At 42.4% G+C, this 21,672-nt stretch overlaps 1 protein-coding gene across 1 annotated transcript in view; it reads right to left on the bottom strand.

The window, feature by feature from the left end:
• Positions 1 to 20,822, bottom strand: part of kdm5a (lysine demethylase 5A) — a 42,678-nt gene extending 21,856 nt beyond the window's left edge. The window contains exons 1-10 of the mRNA XM_039669027.2: positions 20,235 to 20,822; positions 13,418 to 13,495; positions 13,226 to 13,348; positions 11,004 to 11,174; positions 10,793 to 10,933; positions 1,714 to 1,777; positions 1,535 to 1,629; positions 947 to 1,105; positions 742 to 861; positions 510 to 668 (exon numbers count right to left, since the gene is read on the bottom strand). Coding sequence (XP_039524961.2) covers positions 510 to 668; positions 742 to 861; positions 947 to 1,105; positions 1,535 to 1,629; positions 1,714 to 1,777; positions 10,793 to 10,933; positions 11,004 to 11,174; positions 13,226 to 13,348; positions 13,418 to 13,495; positions 20,235 to 20,384 — 1,260 coding nt within the window. The 5' untranslated portion in view covers positions 20,385 to 20,822. The remainder of the gene's footprint in view (positions 1 to 509; positions 669 to 741; positions 862 to 946; positions 1,106 to 1,534; positions 1,630 to 1,713; positions 1,778 to 10,792; positions 10,934 to 11,003; positions 11,175 to 13,225; positions 13,349 to 13,417; positions 13,496 to 20,234) is intronic.
• Between the last annotated feature and the right edge of the window lie 850 nt (positions 20,823 to 21,672).

Raw genomic sequence — 21,672 nt, 5'->3', positions numbered from 1 at the left:
CCACGCAGGGGCATTCCCACGGCATCTCAACGCAGCTCGAGTTTCCTCTTCAGGGAACCAGGGTTACGCAAGTAAGCTGAAACGTTCAGTGATGGTTCATTTCTATTGTAAAAAGTTAATCATTTATTTTGTTGAAAATTTAGTGTCCCCAAATAATCATCAGCTTCTTCGTTGATGTTTTTAGAGGCAGCTTGCAACGTCACTAAGTTGAATACACATGAAGTAGTAGTAGTCGTCTGGTTTATTAGAAGCAGAGACCATTCTTTGTTATAAAAGAAGTGAAATTGGAACAAATGGAGGACCACGAGTATTACTTAGCACAAGAGCAGACAGAGCGTGAATCTTCATCCTCTAAGGGTGTACCGCAGTTACGCAGTATTGTAAAGCGTAAAATTCCTCAACACTGCTCACACCACATTAAAAGACATTATATTGTAAATAAATACAAATGACAAATAACAGACATTTACTTGTAATAAAGTGAAAGATTAATGAGAATAGAGTCTTACGTCCTCGTCGCCGATGAGCTTCCTCTTGCCGTCCCGCACTGGGAATCCACTGCCCACGTCCTTGGAGCTGATGTCAGCGCCATACTCCACGATCACGTCCTCCTCGATGCTGCTGACCAGACGCCAGAACTCCTTCTCCACCAGCTCTGTCGGCACCATCTGACACACACACACACACACGAGTCTGAGACGGCTGTGGAGTCTGAGGCGGAAAGAAGTGAACGACTCTTACGTGAACGGGCATGTTGAAGTAGTCGGACTTGAAGTGGTCGGCCATCTCACCGAAGCTCTGGAGTGTGTACTCGCGCACGGCCTGCTCGAAGCCGAACGCCTCCCGAGGCTTGCTGCACTCCTGAGTGTGTGAGCACATCATCATCGTCATCATCATCACTAAGTGTGTGTGTGTGTGTGAATATAGGTGTGTGAGTGTACAGTACCTCCGCCACACACTTGGGGCAGCGCCAGTCTCCTTTGGGCACGTCCTGCAGCGGCGGGATGAGGCAGAAGGTGTGGTAGCTGTCGTCGCAGCCATCACACAGCAGGAGGCGGTCCTCCTCGTCACCCCGCCCACACGCCATGCACATGTACAGGTCGATCTGCGGACACACACACATGAGAAAACACAGTTTCACAAAAACACAAGCACTGGGGCCTGAAGAAGCCTGAGCAGTTGCATGTTTCACAGAAGAGCTGCTCCGACCAATGAGACCTGCTGCTTTCAAGAGGATCCATTATTACACTCACATTGATCTATTCAGCAGAAGTTTTAGCCAAGTAAACAAGTAAACAACCAGCAAACAGCACCCACATGTCGATTTAATCGCATGTGTTGATAGAATAAAATTATATAAATATCTTTGTTCATTGAAACAAATAGTCTGAAAGAACCATCTGTGGAAACAAGTCAGAAGTCACATCACTAGTTTCCTGTACATTCATTCCTTTTAAAGCACTTCTGCTGCTGAAATAAGTCAAAAAATTACAACCAATGAAACAATATCCAATGCATCACAACTCATACTCACATAATTAACCTCCAGCACCTCCTTGCGTGGACGCATTTTAAAAGCGAAAGCCTGAGCCTTCATGTGCTTCTGTTTCCTGAGGAAGCCATCGTCATCTGGACACACACACACACAGTCTGTACACGTTTGATGACCAAAACTAATGTCTCTGTGTGATAACGAGCCGATGAAAGTCTCACCCGCTGCCATTATGTCCAGGCACCCGCCAAACACCTGTATGGCTTTGGGCTCTGTGTTTTCCCTCTAAGACACAACACAAGGGTCAGAGGTTAGGTATGATATCACACCAGTATACACGCAAGCACAGTATGACAAATTAACCAATTTTCCTGGGTCAGAGAGAGTCTTTGGTGGAAGCACTCTCAATGACTGGAGAAGCTTGAAGGGGCAGAACTTAAGCACTCTCAAAGACTGAGGAAGTTAGAAGGGGCAGGACTTAAGCACTCTCAATGACTGGAGAAGCTTGAAGGGGCAGAACTTTAACACTCTCAAAGACTGAGGAAGTTAGAAGGGGCAGGACTTAAGCACTCTCAGTGACTGAGGAATTTAGAAGGGCAGGACTTAAGCACTCTCAGTGACTGAGGAAGTTAGAAGGGGCAGGACTTAAGCACTCTCAAAGACTGAGGAAGTTAGAAGGGGCAGGACATAAACACTCTCAGTGACTGAAGAAGTTAGAAGGGGCAGGACTTAAGCACTCTCAAAGACTGAGGAAGTTAGAAGGGGCAGGACTTAAGCACTCTCAGTGACTGAGGAAGTTAGAAGGGGCAGGACTTAAGCACTCTCAGTGACTGAGGAAGTTAGAAGGGGCAGGACTTAAGCACTCTCAGTGACTGAGGAAGTTAGAAGGGGCAGAACTTTAGCACTCTCAAAGACTGAGGAAGTTAGAAGGGGCAGGACATAAACACTCTCAGTGACTGAAGAAGTTAGAAGGGGCAGGACTTAAGCACTCTCAGTGACTGGGGAAGTTAGAAGGGGCAGGACTTAAGCACTCTCAGTGACTGAGGAAGTTAGAAGGGGCAGGACTTAAGCACTCTCAGTGACTGAGGAAGTTAGAAGGGGCAGGACTTAAGCACTCTCAATGACTTTCAATGAAGTTTGAAGGGGCAGAACTTTAGCACTCTCAGTGACTGAGGAAGTTAGAAGGGGCAGGACTTAAGCACTCTCAGGGACTGAGAAGGTTAAAAGGGGCAGGACATAAACACTCTCAGTGACTGAGGAATTTAGAAGGGGCAGGACTTAAGCACTCTCAGTGACTGAGGAAGTTAGAAGGGGCAGGACTTAAGCACTCTCAGTGACTGAGGAAGTTAAAAGGGGCAGGACTTAAGCACTCTCAGTGACTGAGGAAGTTAAAAGGGGCAGGACTTAAGCACTCTCAGTGACTGAGGAATTTAGAAGGGGCAGGACTTAAGCACTCTCAGTGACTGAGGAAGTTAAAAGGGGCAGGACTTAAGCACTCTCAGTGACTGAGGAAGTTAGAAGGGGCAGGACTTAAGCACTCTCAGTGACTGAGGAAGTTAGAAGGGGCAGGACTTAAGCACTCTCAGTGACTGGAGAAGCTTGAAGGGGCAGAACTTTAGCACTCTCAGTGACTGAGGAAGTTAGAAGGGGCAGGACTTAAGCACTCTCAGTGACTGAGGAAGTTAGAAGGGGCAGGACTTAAGCACTCTCAGTGACTGAGGAAGTTAGAAGGGGCAGGACTTAAGCACTCTCAGTGACTGAGGAAGTTAGAAGGGGCAGGACTTAAGCACTCTCAGTGACTGAGGAAGTTAAAAGGGGCAGGACTTAAGCACTCTCAGTGACTGAGGAATTTAGAAGGGGCAGGACTTAAGCACTCTCAGTGACTGAGGAATTTAGAAGGGGCAGGACTTAAGCACTCTCAGTGACTGAGGAAGTTAGAAGGGGCAGGACTTAAGCACTCTCAGTGACTGAGGAAGTTAAAAGGGGCAGGACTTAAGCACTCTCAGTGACTGAGGAAGTTAAAAGGGGCAGGACTTAAGCACTCTCAGTGACTGAGGAATTTAGAAGGGGCAGGACTTAAGCACTCTCAGTGACTGAGGAAGTTAAAAGGGGCAGGACTTAAGCACTCTCAGTGACTGAGGAAGTTAGAAGGGGCAGGACTTAAGCACTCTCAGTGACTGAGGAAGTTAGAAGGGGCAGGACTTAAGCACTCTCAGTGACTGGAGAAGCTTGAAGGGGCAGAACTTTAGCACTCTCAGTGACTGAGGAAGTTAGAAGGGGCAGGACTTAAGCACTCTCAGTGACTGAGGAAGTTAGAAGGGGCAGGACTTAAGCACTCTCAGTGACTGTGGAAGTTAGAAGGGGCAGGACTTAAGCACTCTCAGTGACTGAGGAAGTTAGAAGGGGCAGGACTTAAGCACTCTCAGTGACTGTGGAAGTTAGAAGGGGCAGGACTTAAACACTCTCAGTTAGTGTTGGGCGATATGCTCCATTTTCATATCGTCCTATCGTCAGCCTGTGAGATCGGCGATACACGATAGTATCTTGAGGGGGCGGGGCTAACATTTGATTATTAACTTGATTATTTAGCCTACTCATTAATTTGCTTGTTTTATTAGCCTACTTCGTTTTATAAACGAGAATCTTTTTTTCTATTTTGCTAGCCAAGGTGGAGTGTTTATTAATAGGATCAGGTTATTTCCTGGTATAGTGAGGTAAAAAAAAAAGAGATCCTAATCCTTTTGTTCGTCAACGGGAAATTTACGGACACATTAGCCTATCCTCATGCCGTTACATGCAGCATTTTGACTAGGGCCTATTTCTGCACGAGATGAAAACACGTTTTAATAATTTCTTGGGTCAGAAAGAGTCGGAGTTTGCGATATGTGTCCCCCTACCAGTGCGCTCTCTGCGCACTTCACATGCGCACTTCAGTAAGCACGAAGTACGCGGGTTAATGTGTTTTAAATGCCGGGAGAAACAAGAGCAAGGGCCAAACGTCTAGCTGAGTCGATCGATTTATTCTTATACTTATGACTTGACTCTGATAAAGGAAACGTTTACATGACCACATGCATTGTCAAGTTTATTCAACATAATCAGGTTAAGAACGTCGTCGCATGTAAACGCGCTCAATCTCTGAAAGTGAAAGTAAAAATGGACTGCTTTCGGCATCTGCTTTAACGCCGCGTTCACTCAGAGAGGACGATGATAACGGTAACTATAATACTATTTTAGTGATATTATTATTAATACTATTTAGTAATTGTATTGTTTTTTATTAATTTTTTATTTTAATTTTGCGTCTGTTAAAACGAGCACACTTGATAATTTGTGAATGGATCACCTTGCAATTAAATGTTAGATGTTTTTTAGTCTGTTTTAAAAACATTCTCTTAGAGGAGTCCTCATTAGTGCGTGTGTTGCAATTGTTATGAGGTGATGCCTGTAGTTCCTAATATTCATTTAATAACAATACTAGCTTTATAATAATAATAATAGGCCTAATAATAATAATTTAATACATTATGGTAAAACGAGCCAATTATCGTATTGATATCGTCAAAGGCATCTGCCATCGGCGATATGTCAGACTTTCGTCGATACACGATACTATCGTCTATCGGCACAACCCTACTCTCAGTGACTGTGGAAGTTAGAAGGGGCAGGACTTAAGCACTCTCAGTGACTGAGGAAGTTAGAAGGGGCAGGACTTAAGCACTCTCAGTGACTGAGGAAGTTAAAAGGGGCAGGACTTAAGCACTCTCAGTGACTGAGGAAGTTAAAAGGGGCAGGACTTAAGCACTCTCAGTGACTGAGGAATTTAGAAGGGGCAGGACTTAAGCACTCTCAGTGACTGAGGAAGTTAAAAGGGGCAGGACTTAAGCACTCTCAGTGACTGAGGAAGTTAGAAGGGGCAGGACTTAAGCACTCTCAGTGACTGAAGAAGTTAAAAGGGGCAGGACTTAAGCACTCTCAGTGACTGAGGAAGTTAGAAGGGGCAGGACTTAAGCACTCTCAGTGACTGAGGAAGTTAAAAGGGGCAGGACTTAAGCACTCTCAGTGACTGAGGAAGTTAAAAGGGGCAGGACTTAAGCACTCTCAGTGACTGAGGAAGTTAGAAGGGGCAGGACTTAAGCACTCTCAATGACTGGAGAAGCTTGAAGGGGCAGAACTTTAGCACTCTCAGTGACTGAGGAAGTTAGAAGGGGCAGGACTTAAGCACTCTCAGTGACTGAGGAAGTTAGAAGGGGCAGGACTTAAGCACTCTCAGTGACTGAGGAAGTTAGAAGGGGCAGGACTTAAGCACTCTCAGTGACTGAGGAAGTTAGAAGGGGCAGGACTTAAGCACTCTCAGTGACTGAGGAAGTTAGAAGGGGCAGGACTTAAGCACTCTCAGTGACTGAGGAAGTTAGAAGGGGCAGGACTTAAGCACTCTCAGTGACTGTGGAAGTTAGAAGGGGCAGGACTTAAGCACTCTCAGTGACTGAGGAAGTTAGAAGGGGCAGGACTTAAACACTCTCAGTTAGTGTTGGGCGATATGCTCCATTTTCATATCGTCCTATCGTCAGCCTGTGAGATCGGCGATACACGATAGTATCTTGAGGGGGCGGGGCTAACATTTGATTATTAACTTGATTATTTAGCCTACTCATTAATTTGCTTGTTTTATTAGCCTACTTCGTTTTATAAACGAGAATCTTTTTTTCTATTTTGCTAGCCAAGGTGGAGTGTTTATTAATAGGATCAGGTTATTTCCTGGTATAGTGAGGTAAAAAAAAAGAGATCCTAATCCTTTTGTTTGTCAACGGGAAATTTACGGACACATTAGCCTATCCTCATGCCGTTACATGCAGCATTTTGACTAGGGCCTATTTCTGCACGAGATGAAAACACGTTTTAATAATTTCTTGGGTCAGAAAGAGTCGGAGTTTGCGATATGTGTCCCCCTACCAGTGCGCTCTCTGCGCACTTCACATGCGCACTTCAGTAAGCACGAAGTACGCGGGTTAATGTGTTTTAAATGCCGGGAGAAACAAGAGCAAGGGCCAAACGTCTAGCTGAGTCGATCGATTTATTCTTATACTTATGACTTTACTCTGATAAAGGAAACGTTTACATGACCACATGCATTGTCAAGTTTATTCAATATAATCAGGTTAAGAACGTCGTCGCATGTAAACGCGCTCAATCTCTGAAAGTGAAAGTAAAAATGGACTGCTTTCGGCATCTGCTTTAACGCCGCGTTCACTCAGAGAGGACGATGATAACGGTAACTATAATACTATTTTAGTGATATTATTATTAATACTATTTAGTAATTGTATTGTTTTTTATTAATTTTTTATTTTAATTTTGCGTCTGTTAAAACGAGCACACTTGATAATTTGTGAATGGATCACCTTGCAATTAAATGTTAGATGTTTTTTAGTCTGTTTTAAAAACATTCTCTTAGAGGAGTCCTCATTAGTGCGTGTGTTGCAATTGTTATGAGGTGATGCCTGTAGTTCCTAATATTCATTTAATAACAATACTAGCTTTATAATAATAATAATAGGCCTAATAATAATAATTTAATACATTATGGTAAAACGAGCCAATTATCGTATTGATATCGTCAAAGGCATCTGCCATCGGCGATATGTCAGACTATCGTCGATACACGATACTATCGTCTATCGGCACAACCCTACTCTCAGTGACTGTGGAAGTTAGAAGGGGCAGGACTTAAGCACTCTCAGTGACTGAGGAAGTTAGAAGGGGCAGGACTTAAGCACTCTCAGTGACTGAGGAAGTTAAAAGGGGCAGGACTTAAGCACTCTCAGTGACTGGGGAATTTAGAAGGGGCAGGACTTAAGCACTCTCAGTGACTGTGGAAGTTAGAAGGGGCAGGACTTAAGCACTCTCAGTGACTGAGGAAGTTAAAAGGGGCAGGACTTAAGCACTCTCAGTGACTGAGGAAGTTAAAAGGGGCAGGACTTAAGCACTCTCAGTGACTGGGGAATTTAGAAGGGGCAGGACTTAAGCACTCTCAGTGACTGAGGAATTTAGAAGGGGCAGGACTTAAGCACTCTCAGTGACTGAGGAATTTAGAAGGGGCAGGACTTAAGCACTCTCAGTGACTGGGGAATTTAGAAGGGGCAGGACTTAAGCACTCTCAGTGACTGAGGAAGTTAGAAGGGGCAGGACTTAAGCACTCTCAGTGACTGAGGAAGTTAGAAGGGGCAGGACTTAAGCACTCTCAGTGACTGGGGAATTTAGAAGGGGCAGGACTTAAGCACTCTCAGTGACTGAGGAAGTTAGAAGGGGCAGGACTTAAGCACTCTCAGTGACTGAGGAAGTTAGAAGGGGCAGGACTTAAGCACTCTCAGTGACTGGGGAATTTAGAAGGGGCAGGACATAAACACTCTCAGTGACTGGGGAATTTAGAAGGGGCAGGACTTAAGCACTCTCAGTGACTGAGGAAGTTAGAAGGGGCAGGACTTAAGCACTCTCAGTGACTGAGGAAGTTAGAAGGGGCAGGACTTAAGCACTCTCAGTGACTGGGGAATTTAGAAGGGGCAGGACTTAAGCACTCTCAGTGACTGAGGAAGTTAGAAGGGGCAGGACATAAACACTCTCAGTGACTGGGGAAGTTAGAAGGGGCAGGACTTAAGCACTCTCAGTGACTGGGGAAGTTAGAAGGGCAGGACTTAAGCACTCTCAGTGACTGAGGAATTTAGAAGGGGCAGGACTTAAGCACTCTCAGTGACTGAGGAAGTTAAAAGGGGCAGGACATAAACACTCTCAGTGACTGGGGAAGTTAGAAGGGCAGGACTTAAGCACTCTCAGTGACTGGGGAATTTAGAAGGGGCAGGACTTAAGCACTCTCAGTGACTGAGGAATTTAGAAGGGGCAGGACTTAAGCACTCTCAGTGACTGAGGAATTTAGAAGGGGCAGGACTTAAGCACTCTCAGTGACTGAGGAAGTTAAAAGGGGCAGGACATAAACACTCTCAGTGACTGGGGAAGTTAGAAGGGCAGGACTTAAGCACTCTCAGTGACTGGGGAATTTAGAAGGGGCAGGACTTAAGCACTCTCAGTGACTGAGGAATTTAGAAGGGGCAGGACTTAAGCACTCTCAGTGACTGGGGAATTTAGAAGGGGCAGGACTTAAGCACTCTCAGTGACTGGGAAAGCTTGAAGGGACGGACACAATAATCACAATAACACCAGATCAGATCAGACACTCAAGACACAGGGAGGAGCATCACAAACATAAAATAACAGATCAGGGGCTCGTTCTTCGTACGTCGCTAACTCAGTTAGCTGGATTTGATTGTTGTCGATTTGGCATGATCTTGGATCGTTTGGTTCTTCGACGCTCATCCTGGACTTGCAACAGGTCCGTCAGCTTGAACCTGCTTGCGAGCAGGCTTATTTCATGTAAACAGGATTAGATCGCGGCTGATACGGGAAGTCCTTTAGCGCAGCACGATAGTGTAGCCTAATTTCTGAGATTATTTTTTTTTCTCGTGAAACGATCGTCGTGAGGGTGTCGTTTATACTTTATTTTGTGGGAAATGCACATTAATGTTCGATTCGATGAGAAATGCATTTTTCCATTATACAGGTGATAACAACAGGATCCTGCATGGAGACAGGTGTTTTATGACCCCATTCCCTGACCCAAACCCCAGACCAGTCATATTATACAACATTGCCAACATCAGAAACATAGAAAAAAAAATTAATTAAGCCTAAAATAAAAGACAAGACAAATTTGCAAAACTCTATTTGCTTAGAGTTTTATTTCAATAGTTCTTTGTAAAGAAAAGCCAGTTATTCAGTCATATTTTAAGGTCAAGAGATATTAAGAGATATTAAGGTCAGCAATAGTACTCTGTGTGAAATAGTGTATTTAAGTCTGAAGTTTATTTTGAAGCAACTCTATTTCTAGTGCAACTTAGTCAAGTTATTTCTCCCCCTGATTTTTATTTTTTCAAAATATTCTATTTTCTGTTGAAGACTCAAATGGGGAACGAATTTCACCCTGTGTCGTTTGTGTCACACATGCCTAATGCAACAAATAAAAAGCAAAAGTTGTCTACACTGCCCACCCCTGTATCACTGCTGTGTGCAGACTCTTCTGTAGGCCTTTCTGTACATGTGGACTCCTGTCAGAAATAATAGGCACAAGTAGAAATCAATTAAAGCCATCAATTAAATTAAAGTACTTCCTCCAAAGGACAGTCATCTGAGAAGTTTTCTTCACTCTCCAGTGCAATGTGATTGATAACTCATGGCAAAATATTTTTACATTAACATAAGTTTATCAGTTTTTACTTTCACAAGACAAAGCAATTTATCATTACTCAAGATTTAACAGTTGAAATGACTAAACCAGCCAATTTGCATTATGGGTCTACTTCATTTAATGCAGCAGCAAATTATTTCACAGTGTACAACGATAATTTAAATCTCATTTCCCAGTGATGTAGGTGTTGCTACTGGTCCCTGATGTGGGTCTGGAAGAGCTGAACCCAGGGATGCCCTTCACAACAGGGCAATTCACATTCAACCCAAGGGTCAGCTCTTCTGCCAGGGTCAGGAGCATCATTATTATTTTTTCTTAGCCTTTTTCCTGTTTGCTTTTATAAACAGACAATCATTTATTTAACAGTGCCTTTTTAAAAGAGACTAGTAGGCCTATAAGGCCTAAAATTACCATTAGGCCTAAGTAGAATATTTTTGTACTTCACTTTCACCATGTCCATTATTATAGTGTGGTGACTCGACATTACAATGAACAAAGTAATTATGAAATTATGAAAATAAAAATAAAATAATAATAATAATAATAAGTTATTAAAACATCTAACATGGCCACCACAAACGCATTTAATTTGTCTTCTAGTTTTGCCAGCACTCTCTCCTGGCTTTTGCACACTTTGAGGTGTTCCTGGCGTTTTAATTAAAGACTGAAATTCGGCATAACCTTCCATTAAAAGCGCTTGCTCTGCTTGGGAGAAAAACTGGGCGTGTTCTTTGGCCATGCTGAACAGCCAATAGCAGCGCTGCTGATCACTGGTTCTGCTATCGATACATGTCCCCTTTTAAACCAACGCGAGAACGCGCAGTTATCTCAGATAACTCAATCCAGCGATACTAATCATAAACAGGTGTGTTCGAAGAACCCAATTAGCCGGATCATGATTAGCACGATGATATCATCTTAGATGTCTCATTTGATCTCGGATGTTTTAAGCAACGTACGAAGAACGAGCCCCAGATCAGATCCTCCTACAGCATCACACACACCTCGTCCTTCAGCTGTCGAGGGGAACGTCGCTCCGGCCGTCTCTCCTTCTCGTCATTCTCCTCTACAGCCTCTTCCTCTGTTCCTCCTATCCCTTCATCCTCAGCATCAGAGGCTTCTGGGTAAAGCCTGTGGACGACGCCCTACACACACAAACACACCGTCAGCAGCGGAGCGAGGCATACACTCGTCACATGGAGGAGTCGCACTCACCGTCAGAGACGCTCCGGACTGGAAGACCTCGTAAGGATACAGGATCCGCTCGAAGTGAGAGCGCAGCAACGATCCCACACCTTTCCCAGCCGGAAAACCCATCCGACTGCTGATCCTGGACCAGCGCTTCTCCTTACACACCCGCTCGAACCCTCCCTCTGCACACACCAGCTGGAGACACACAGAGTCAAGCGTCAAATACACACACAGACCACCTTGAAACCTCCTCCTGCAGACACAAGCTAGAAACAGCAGTGTATATAAACACAAGCTCTAGCGGCTCGTGGCTTCAACATAACACTCACAAACACACACCTTGCTCAGCAGGTACAGGTCCAGCACACACACACACGCAAACACACACACCTTGCTCAGCAGGTACAGGTCCAGCACACACACACACACACACACGCAAACACACACCTTGCTCAGCAGGTACAGGTCCAGCACACACACACACACACGCAAACACACACACCTTGCTCAGCAGGTACAGGTCCAGCACACACACACACACACACACACGCAAACACACACACCTTGCTCAGCAGGTACAGGTCCAGCACACACACACACACACACACACGCAAACACACACACCTTGCTCAGCAGGTACAGGTCCAGCACTCACTCACACACACACACACACGCACACACACACACACCTTGCTCAGCAGGTACAGGTCCAGCACTCACTCACACACACACACACACGCACGCACACACACACACACACACACACACACACACACACACACACACACACACACACACACACCTTGCTCAGCAGGTACAGGTCCAGCACTCACTCACACACACACACACACACACACCTTGCTCAGCAGCTACAGGTCCAGCACTCACTCACACACACGCACGCACACACACACACACACACACACACACACACACACACACACACACCTTGCTCAGCAGCTACAGGTCCAGCACTCACTCACGCACACACACACACACACACACCTTACTCAGCAGGTACAGGTCCAGCACACACACACACACAAACACACACACCTTGCTCAGCAGGTACAGGTCCAGCACACACACACACACACACACGCAAACACACACCTTGCTCAGCAGGTACAGGTCCAGCACACACACACACGCAAACACACACACCTTGCTCAGCAGGTACAGGTCCAGCACACACACACACACACACACACACACCTTGCTCAGCAGGTACAGGTCCAGCACACACACACACACACACACACACACCTTGCTCAGCAGCTACAGGTCCAGCACTCACTCACACACACGCACGCACACACACACACACACACACACACACACACACACACACACACACCTTGCTCAGCAGGTACAGGTCCAGCACTCACTCACACACACACACACACACACACACACACACACACACACACACACCTTGCTCAGCAGCTACAGGTCCAGCACTCACTCACGCACACACACACACACACACACCTTACTCAGCAGGTACAGGTCCAGCACACACACACACACAAACACACACACCTTGCTCAGCAGGTACAGGTCCAGCACACACACACACACACACACGCAAACACACACCTTGCTCAGCAGGTACAGGTCCAGCACACACACACACGCAAACACACACACCTTGCTCAGCAGGTACAGGTCCAGCACACACACACACACACACGCAAACACACACACCTTGCTCAGCAGGTACAGGTCCAGCACACACACACACACACACACAAACACACACACCTTGCTCAGCAGGTACAGGTCCAGCACACACACACACACACACACACACAAACACACACACCTTGCTCAGCAGGTACAGGTCCAGCACACACACACACACACACACACACACACACACAAACACACACACCTTGCTCAGCAGGTACAGGTCCAGCACACACACACACACACACGCAAACACACACACCTTGCTCAGCAGGTACAGGTCCAGCACACACACACACACACACACGCAAACACACACACCTTGCTCAGCAGGTACAGGTCCAGCACACACACACACACACACACAAACACACACACCTTGCTCAGCAGGTACAGGTCCAGCACACACACACACACACACACAAACACACACACCTTGCTCAGCAGGTACAGGTCCAGCACTCACACACACACACACACACACAAACACACACACCTTGCTCAGCAGGTACAGGTCCAGCACTCACACACACACACACACACACAAACACACACACCTTGCTCAGCAGGTACAGGTCCAGCACTCTTCTCTCCACGTGAGGAAAGCGCAGCTTGCAGCCCTGAAGCTCCCAGAACTTGGAGATCTGGTCCAGGAAGTTGAGCTTGACTCTGGTGAGGGCCTGAAGGCAGGACAGAAGGTGAGGAACACACACACACACACTCATTCGTGGTGAGATGATGAGACTGACCTCCAGCTCATTGAGCCGCTGGATGCGTGGAGTGAAGCGGAAACTGCGCACGTCACAGGCAAATGGAGGCTGCCAGCCCTGAAACGCACAAAACACACACACGGTCACCATGGTAACCAGCATCAGCATCACACACAGTCACCACGGTAACCAGCATCAGCATCACACACGGTCACCACAGTACCAGCATCACACACAACAGAGCTGATGGGTAGTTGGTGAGTATAATGAGTAGTACTGACCTGTTATTATAACATTTATGTTTACAGTTATTGTGCTTATGTTTACAGTATTGAGCGTCTGATCTGTTATTATAGTGTTTGTTTACAGTATTGAACGTCTGATCTGTTATTATAGTGTTTATGTTTACAGTAGTGAGCGTCTGATCTGTTATTATAGTGTTTATGTCTACAGTATTGAGCATCTAGGGCTCGTTCTTCGTACGTCGCTAACTCAGTTAGCTGGATTTGATTGTTGGCGATTTGCCATGATCTTGGATCGTTTGGTTCTTCGACGCTCATCCTGGACTTGCTGTCATAGCAACAGGTCCGTCAGCTTGAACCTGCTCGCGAGCAGGCTTATTTCATGTAAACAGGATTAGATCGCGGCTGATACGGAAGTCCTTCAGCGCAGCGCGATAGTGTAGCTTAATTTCTGAGATTTATTTTTGTTTTCTCGTGAAACGATCGTCGTGAGGGTGTCGTTTAAATACATTATTATTTTGTTGGAAATGCACATTAATGTTCGATTCGATATCGGGCTTCAACAACAGCACAAAATGTTTGCATTGCCCTAAAATTATTTGCGAGTGGCTTCCTTTACACTATTGGAGATGCGGAGAACTTGATAAGCTTTCTGTCGTGCCATTCACAAAGTAGTGCTCTTAGTTTTTTTTTTTTTTGCCAACTTAGGGTATATTATAATTTTTAATGAAGATAATGCAATCATGATGACCATTATGACTTACAGTCCCTCAGGCTTAACTTACGTGATTGGTGCCATACACTGTAGACTACACACATGTTCCCATCAAGGCCTCAATGAAGGGATTTTGTGAGCAGAAAGGGGGCTTATACAGTGCAGCCAAATTACTATTACAATTTTTAATATTCCAGATTTGGAATATTATATCACTTTTTTAAAAGGCATTTGACTGAGTAAAATCTTTTAGATGGTGTGTGACCATGTTCTATATCACAAATCAGTGTGAAAGCAAAATGGCCAGGATCTGTGCATGACTCAAGAATTTTAAGAGATTCACATTTATGAACATTATTTGAACATGGTAAGGAAAATTATAAATATCAAACTCACAGTATTACATACACTTATGCTGAGAACTGCATTTTTGCATTAAACAGGTGATTACAACAGGATCCTGCATGGAGACAGGTGTTTTATGACCCCATTCCCTGACCCAAACCCCAGACCAGTTACAATGCAGCTCTAGGACAAGGGCACACAATGACATGAGCTTTGGCCAATAAAGGGAAGATTTCAATGTCTAAAAAGCCTGACGGTTGCACCTGACAGGGCCTGTGACATTGCATGTGCCATATTACACAACACTGCCAACATCAGAAAAAGAAAAAAAAAAGTTTAATTAAGCCTAAAATAAAAGACAAGACAAATTTGCAAAACTCTGTTTGCTTAGAGTTTTATTTCAATAGTTCATAGTCATCTTTTTAAAAGATATTAAGGTCAGTAATAGTACTCTGTGTGATTTTACTCTGAAGTTTATTTTGAAGCAACTCTATTTCTAGTGCAATTTTTTCTTAGTCAAGTTCTGTTTCTCCCCCTGATTTTTGTTTTTTCAAAATACTCTGTTGAAGACTCATATAGGGAACAAATGCAACAAATAACAAGCAAAAGTTGTCTACACTGCCCACCCCTGTATCACTGCTGTGTGCAGACTCTTCTGTAGGCCTTTCTGTACATGTGGACTCCTGTCAGAAATAACAGGCATAGGCACAAGTAGAAATCAATTAAAGCCATCAATTAAATTAAAGTACTTCCTCCAAAGGACAGTCATCTGAGAAGTTTTCTTCACTCTCCAGTGCAATGTGATTGATAACTCATGGCAAAATATTTTTTACATTAACATAAGTTTATCAGTTTTTACTTTCACAAGACAAAGCAATTTATCATTACTCAAGATTTAACAGTTGAAATGACTAAACCAGCCAATTTGGATTATAGGTCTACTTCATTTAATGGAGCAACAAATTATTTCACAGTGTACAACGATAATTTAAATCTCATTTCCCAGTGATGTAGGTGTTGCTACTGGTCCCTGATGTGGGTCTGGAAGAGCTGAACCCAGGGATGCCCTTCACAACAGGGCAATTCACATTCAACCCAAGGGTCAGCTCTTCTGCCAGGGTCAGGAGCATCATTATTATTTTTTTCTCAGCATTTTTCCTGTTTGCTTTTATAAACAGACAATCATTTATTTAACAGTGCCTTTTTAAAAGAGACTAGTAGGCCTATAAGGCCTAAAATTACCATTAAGTAGAATATTTTTGTACTTCACTTTCACCATGTTTATTATTATAGTGTGGTGACTCGACATTACAATGAACAAAGTAATTATGAAATTATGAAAATAAAAATAAAAATAAAATAATAATAAGTTATTAAAACATCTATGGCCACCACAAACGCATTTAATTTGTCTTCTAGTTTTGCCAGCACTCTCTCCTGGCTTTTGCACACTTTGAGGTGTCCCTGGCGTTTTAATTAAAGACTGAAATTCGGCATAACCTTCCATTAAAAGCGCTTGCTCTGCTTGGGAGAAAAACTGGGCGTGTTCTTTGGCCATGCTGAACAGCCAATAGCAGCGTTGCTGATCACTGGTTCTGCTATCGATACATGTCCCCTTTTAAACCAACGCGAGAACGCGCAGTTATCTCAGATAACTCAATCCAGCGATACTAATCATAAACAGGTGTGTTCGAAGAACCCAATTAGCCGGATCATGATTAGCACGATGATATCATCTTAGATGTCTCATTTGATCTCGGATGTTTTAAGCAACGTACGAAGAACGAGCCCCTGATCTGTTATTATAGTGTTTATGTTTACAGTATTGAGCGTCTGATCTGTTATTTTAGTGTTTATGTTTACAGTATTGAGCGTCTGATCTGTTATTATAGCGTTTGTTTACAGTAGTGAGCATCTGATCTGTTATTATAGTATTTGTTTACAGTATTGAGCATCTGATCTGTTATTATAGTGTTTATGTTTACAGTATTGAGCGTCTGATCTGTTATTATAGCGTTTGTTTACAGTATTGAGCGTCTGATCTGTTATTATAGTGTTTGTTTACAGTAGTGAGCATCTGATCTGTTATTATAGCGTTTGTTTACAGTATTGAGCGTCTGATCTGTTATTATAGTGTTTATGTTTACAGTATTGAGCATCTGATCTGTTATTATAGCGTTTATGTTTACAGTAGTGAGCGTCTGATCTGTTATTATAGCGTTTATGTTTACAGTATTGAGCGTCTGATCTGTTATTATAGCGTTTGTTTACAGTAGTGAGCATCTGATCTGTTATTATAGTATTTGTTTACAGTATTGAGCGTCTGATCTGTTATTATAGTGTTTGTTTACAGTAGTGAGCATCTGATCTGTTATTATAGCGTTTATGTTTACAGTATTGAGCGTCTGATCTGTTATTATAGCGTTTGTTTACAGTATTGAGCGTCTGATCTGTTATTATAGTGTTTGTTTACAGTAGTGAGCGTCTGATCTGTTATTTTAGTGTTTATGTTTACAGTATTGAGCGTCTGATCTGTTATTATATTGTTTGTTTACAGTAGTGAGCATCTGATCTGTTATTATAGCGTTTGTTTACAGTATTGAGCGTCTGATCTGTTATTATAGTGTTTATGTTTACAGTATTGAGCGTCTGATCTGTTATTATAGCGTTTGTTTACAGTAGTGAGCATCTGATCTGTTATTATAGTATTTGTTTACAGTATTGAGCGTCTGATCTGTTATTATAGTATTTGTTTACAGTATTGAGCGTCTGATCTGTTATTATAGTGTTTGTTTACAGTAGTGAGCGTCTGATCTGTTATTATAGTGTTTGTTTACAGTATTGAGCGTCTGATCTGTTATTATAGTGTTTGTTTACAGTAGTGAGCATCTGATCTGTTATTATAGTATTTGTTTACAGTATTGAGCGTCTGATCTGTTATTATAGTATTTGTTTACAGTATTGAGCGTCTGATCTGTTATTATAGTGTTTGTTTACAGTATTGAGTGTCTGATCTGTTATTATAGCGTTTGTTTACAGTATTGAGCGTCTGATCTGTTATTATAGTGTTTGTTTACAGTATTGAGCATCTGATCTGTTATTATAGCGTTTGTTTACAGTATTGAGCGTCTGATCTGTTATTATAGTGTTTGTTTACAGTAGTGAGCATCTGATCTGTTATTATAGTATTTGTTTACAGTATTGAACGTCTGATCTGTTATTATAGCGTTTGTTTACAGTATTGAGCGTCTGATCTGTTATTATAGTGTTTGTTTACAGTATTGAGCATCTGATCTGTTATTATAGCGTTTGTTTACAGTATTGAGCGTCTGATCTGTTATTATAGTGTTTGTTTACAGTATTGAGCGTCTGATCTGTTATTATAGTGTTTGTTTACAGTATTGAGCGTCTGATCTGTTATTTTAGTGTTTGTTTACAGTATTGAGCATCTGATCTGTTATTATAGCGTTTGTTTACAGTAGTGAGCATCTGATCTGTTATTATAGCGTTTGTTTACAGTATTGAGCGTCTGATCTGTTATTATAGTGTTTGTTTACAGTATTGAGCGTCTGATCTGTTATTATAGTGTTTGTTTACAGTATTGAGCGTCTGATCTGTTATTATAGTGTTTGTTTACAGTATTGAGCGTCTGATCTGTTATTTTAGTGTTTATGTTTTAGGGATGGGACGGTATGAAAATTTCATATCACGATTATAGTGTCCAAAATAATCGTGATTATCAATATTATCACGGTTTTGTTAAAAATTTATGAAAGTGCTCAAAAAGAACTGATGCTCACACTGAAACATTTCAACAAGTTTTATAATTGAAAATCAACAAACAACAAATAAAACAAGCCTCTCTACGCATTTTTTTTAAGCAAGTTTCTATTCTATGGCATTTGCTTCTTTATAATGCCCGTCGTCAATAGCAACGCATTATTACACAGCGCACTTTCATATCACAACGGACGCGCGCTCTTGTTTCATTCAAATACAACTTGCCGTCTTGCGTCTCCGGTTTTTGATTGTATTGCAAAAATGAAATCAGAGTTGATTTATTGCTTACAGAGTTTGATAATATTGGTGTGATATATCTTGTCTGGATGATTGTTTTACAAAATGAATTCATAAATAGGTAAGATTTAAAACATTAGCTAATCTCATTATCAATTCAATATGTCCCCGTAATTATGTGGTAAAAATAAAATCGGTTTAATACGTGATGTATCTATACTTTACTATCCCTTAAAATATCACTCTTAATAATAGTCTTGTTTGAAGTTGTTCGTTCGTCTTTAGCTCAAATCCACTTGCTACGAACTTTTCTTCGCGGAAGCTTCACGTCTATTTCAAGTGAGTGACATAAAATGTTTCAACTCAAAACAACATTTCGTGCCCAATTGTTTCCCAGACGTAGTTTTGGTATTGAGGTCAAAGTTAACTTGCCTTGCGTTCGGGTGATGATCACACAAGACGACTCGGCAGATTTGAAGTGTTTCTATTGCAGTGACTTTTTGTTCGGCAGACAGGGTGACCATCCTCGATCAAGTTTCACTCAGGACTTTTGTAAAACCCAAAATATGACCACACCTCAGATTTGGTCATTTTAAAAGGCTAAAAAATCTCCTGAGCACGGTCACTGCCTTCCACCATTCCTTCTCGAATAGTAATTTAAAAAAATATTGCGTGCTGCGCGCCACAGGATTCAGTGAGTTATTAAAATTGCGATAATCAAACACGGTTTTAATGATAATTAAATTTTAAACGATAATACTAACCGCCAGTACATTTTATCACGGTTTATCGTGAAACCGGTTATCGTCCCATCCCTATTATGTTTACAGTAGTGAGCGTCTGATCTGTTATTACAGCGTTTGTTTACAGTATTGAGCGTCTGATCTGTTATTTTAGTGTTTATGTTTACAGTAGTGAGCGTCTGATCTGTTATTATAGTGTTTGTTCACAGTATTGAGCGTCTGATCTGTTATTATAGTGTTTGTTTACAGTATTGAGCGTCTGATCTGTTATTTTAGTGTTTGTTTACAGTAGTGAGCGTCTGATCTGTTATTATAGTGTTTGTTTACAGTAGTGAGCGTCTGATCTGTTATTTTAGTGTTTATGTTTACAGTAGTGAGCGTCTGATCTGTTATTATAGTGTTTGTTTACAGTATTGAACGTCTGATCTGTTATTATAGCGTTTGTTTACAGTATTGAGCGTCTGATCTGTTATTTTAGTGTTTATGTTTACAGTAGTGAGCGTCTGATCTGTTATTATAGTGTTTGTTTACAGTATTGAACGTCTGATCTGTTATTATAGCGTTTGTTTACAGTAGTGAGCGTCTGATCTGTTATTATAGTGTTTGTTTACAGTATTGAACGTCTGATCTGTTATTATTTTAGTGTTTACTCTGATCTGTTATTATTATAGTGTTTATCAGTATCTCAAGCATCTATAATGCTTGTGTTCTCCTTGATGATACAGTATTGTGTGTCTGATCTGATATATGTTATTTTTGTGTATTGTGAGTTATCAGTGTGTGATTATGTTTACCGTCGGGGGTCTGATCTTGCAGATGCCCGTGTTTTCTGCGATGTCTCGGATCTTGTGGATAAACCCGAACGGGTCGCTGAAGTCCTGCCAGCTGGGCTCGAACACCGGACACTCCGGAGGAGCCACGAACTCACCGAGCTGAGACATCATCTGATACACACACACACACACACACACACCGATCGCTACGCTACACGCATCATCAGACCGTGTTTACATCGACGAAGCGATCTTCATGCGTTGGTCCCCGTCAGCTCCTCATCTCTGACGGCTGTCCCCCAGAAGCTGCGGGAACACACGAACAAGAGCCCGGGGACACGTTAGCTCGATGCTGGAGCTGAAGAGTGTATTGTCCTCGGGTCGAACAAAAGCCTCCGTCGCTTCCGGGTCCCTTCACCGCGTCTCCGCGCGCATTCCTGCCCGGTTCACACCCGTCCCCCTTCAGCCTTCAGCGATCTTACCCGTGAGCCCTGCGAGAGACCGATCGGGTTTACTCCAGCAATAACAGACCCACAGCCACACAAACACGGTTAGCTTCTTCCGCTAGCCTAGCCCCTGCTGCTCAAGTGTTTCCGGAAGTGTCACCTTTCACCTCACCACGGCTCTACTTCCGCTTCACTCTGAGGGTGAGCGCGACCCGGGTCAAAATAAAGTATACCGAATCGCACTAAATACAAGCCGGAACAGTTGTAAAAGTTATACACTATAAATACATGTATTAAACTATAAATACACTTATTAAAAGTATATTTCTACATCAGCAGTGCACAAAAATATTCCACTAATACTTAAAATAGATTTCAGCACATTGAACGTACATCTGGCCAGATTTTTACAAAACTTTTGATGCTGTTGAGCATTCTTTTATTTTGAAAACCTTATGTATATTTAATAGAAATAATGGACATAGCTCTGTAGCTCTAGGGCATGGAACCTGTTCAAGTCTTCCAGTTAAAAGAGGGTTTTGTCAGGGATGTAGCTCTCCGTAATTATTTATAATGGTTGCAGAGTTATTATCTTGATTAAAAATAATGGTATTGAAGGTCTTACAGTGTTGGATAGACATAGTTCAAAAGTTCAAGTTCAAAGTTTATTGCCATTTGCACTTACAGTTCAGTATAGGTACATTGAAATTCTTGTGCGTATCTCAGAGTCAGGTTTTAAATAGAGTAAAGTAACATAAAACTATAAATCTCACATTTAAACTAGTACAGAGGACTGTAAGAATAATCTTAACTGAATAAATACACATTATAGTAAATAATAATAATGTAGCATGTACAACAAAATAGAAACTGTAAATATATATATATATATATACTATTGCACTGATCATTACAAAATTTAAAAACATGGAATAGGGTACTTTTTGCCCTCCTTAATGTCCTGTGCCACTAGCCTAACAGTGGCTGGAAAAAAGCTATTAAACAGACGGGCA

The sequence above is a fragment of the Pimephales promelas genome, chromosome 24 (assembly GCF_988280905.1).
Source record: "Pimephales promelas chromosome 24, fPimPro1.hap1.1, whole genome shotgun sequence".
Taxonomy (NCBI): domain Eukaryota; kingdom Metazoa; phylum Chordata; class Actinopteri; order Cypriniformes; family Leuciscidae; genus Pimephales; species Pimephales promelas.
Note: the sequence above shows the minus strand (reverse complement) of the source record. Positions and strands in the feature narration are given on the sequence as shown.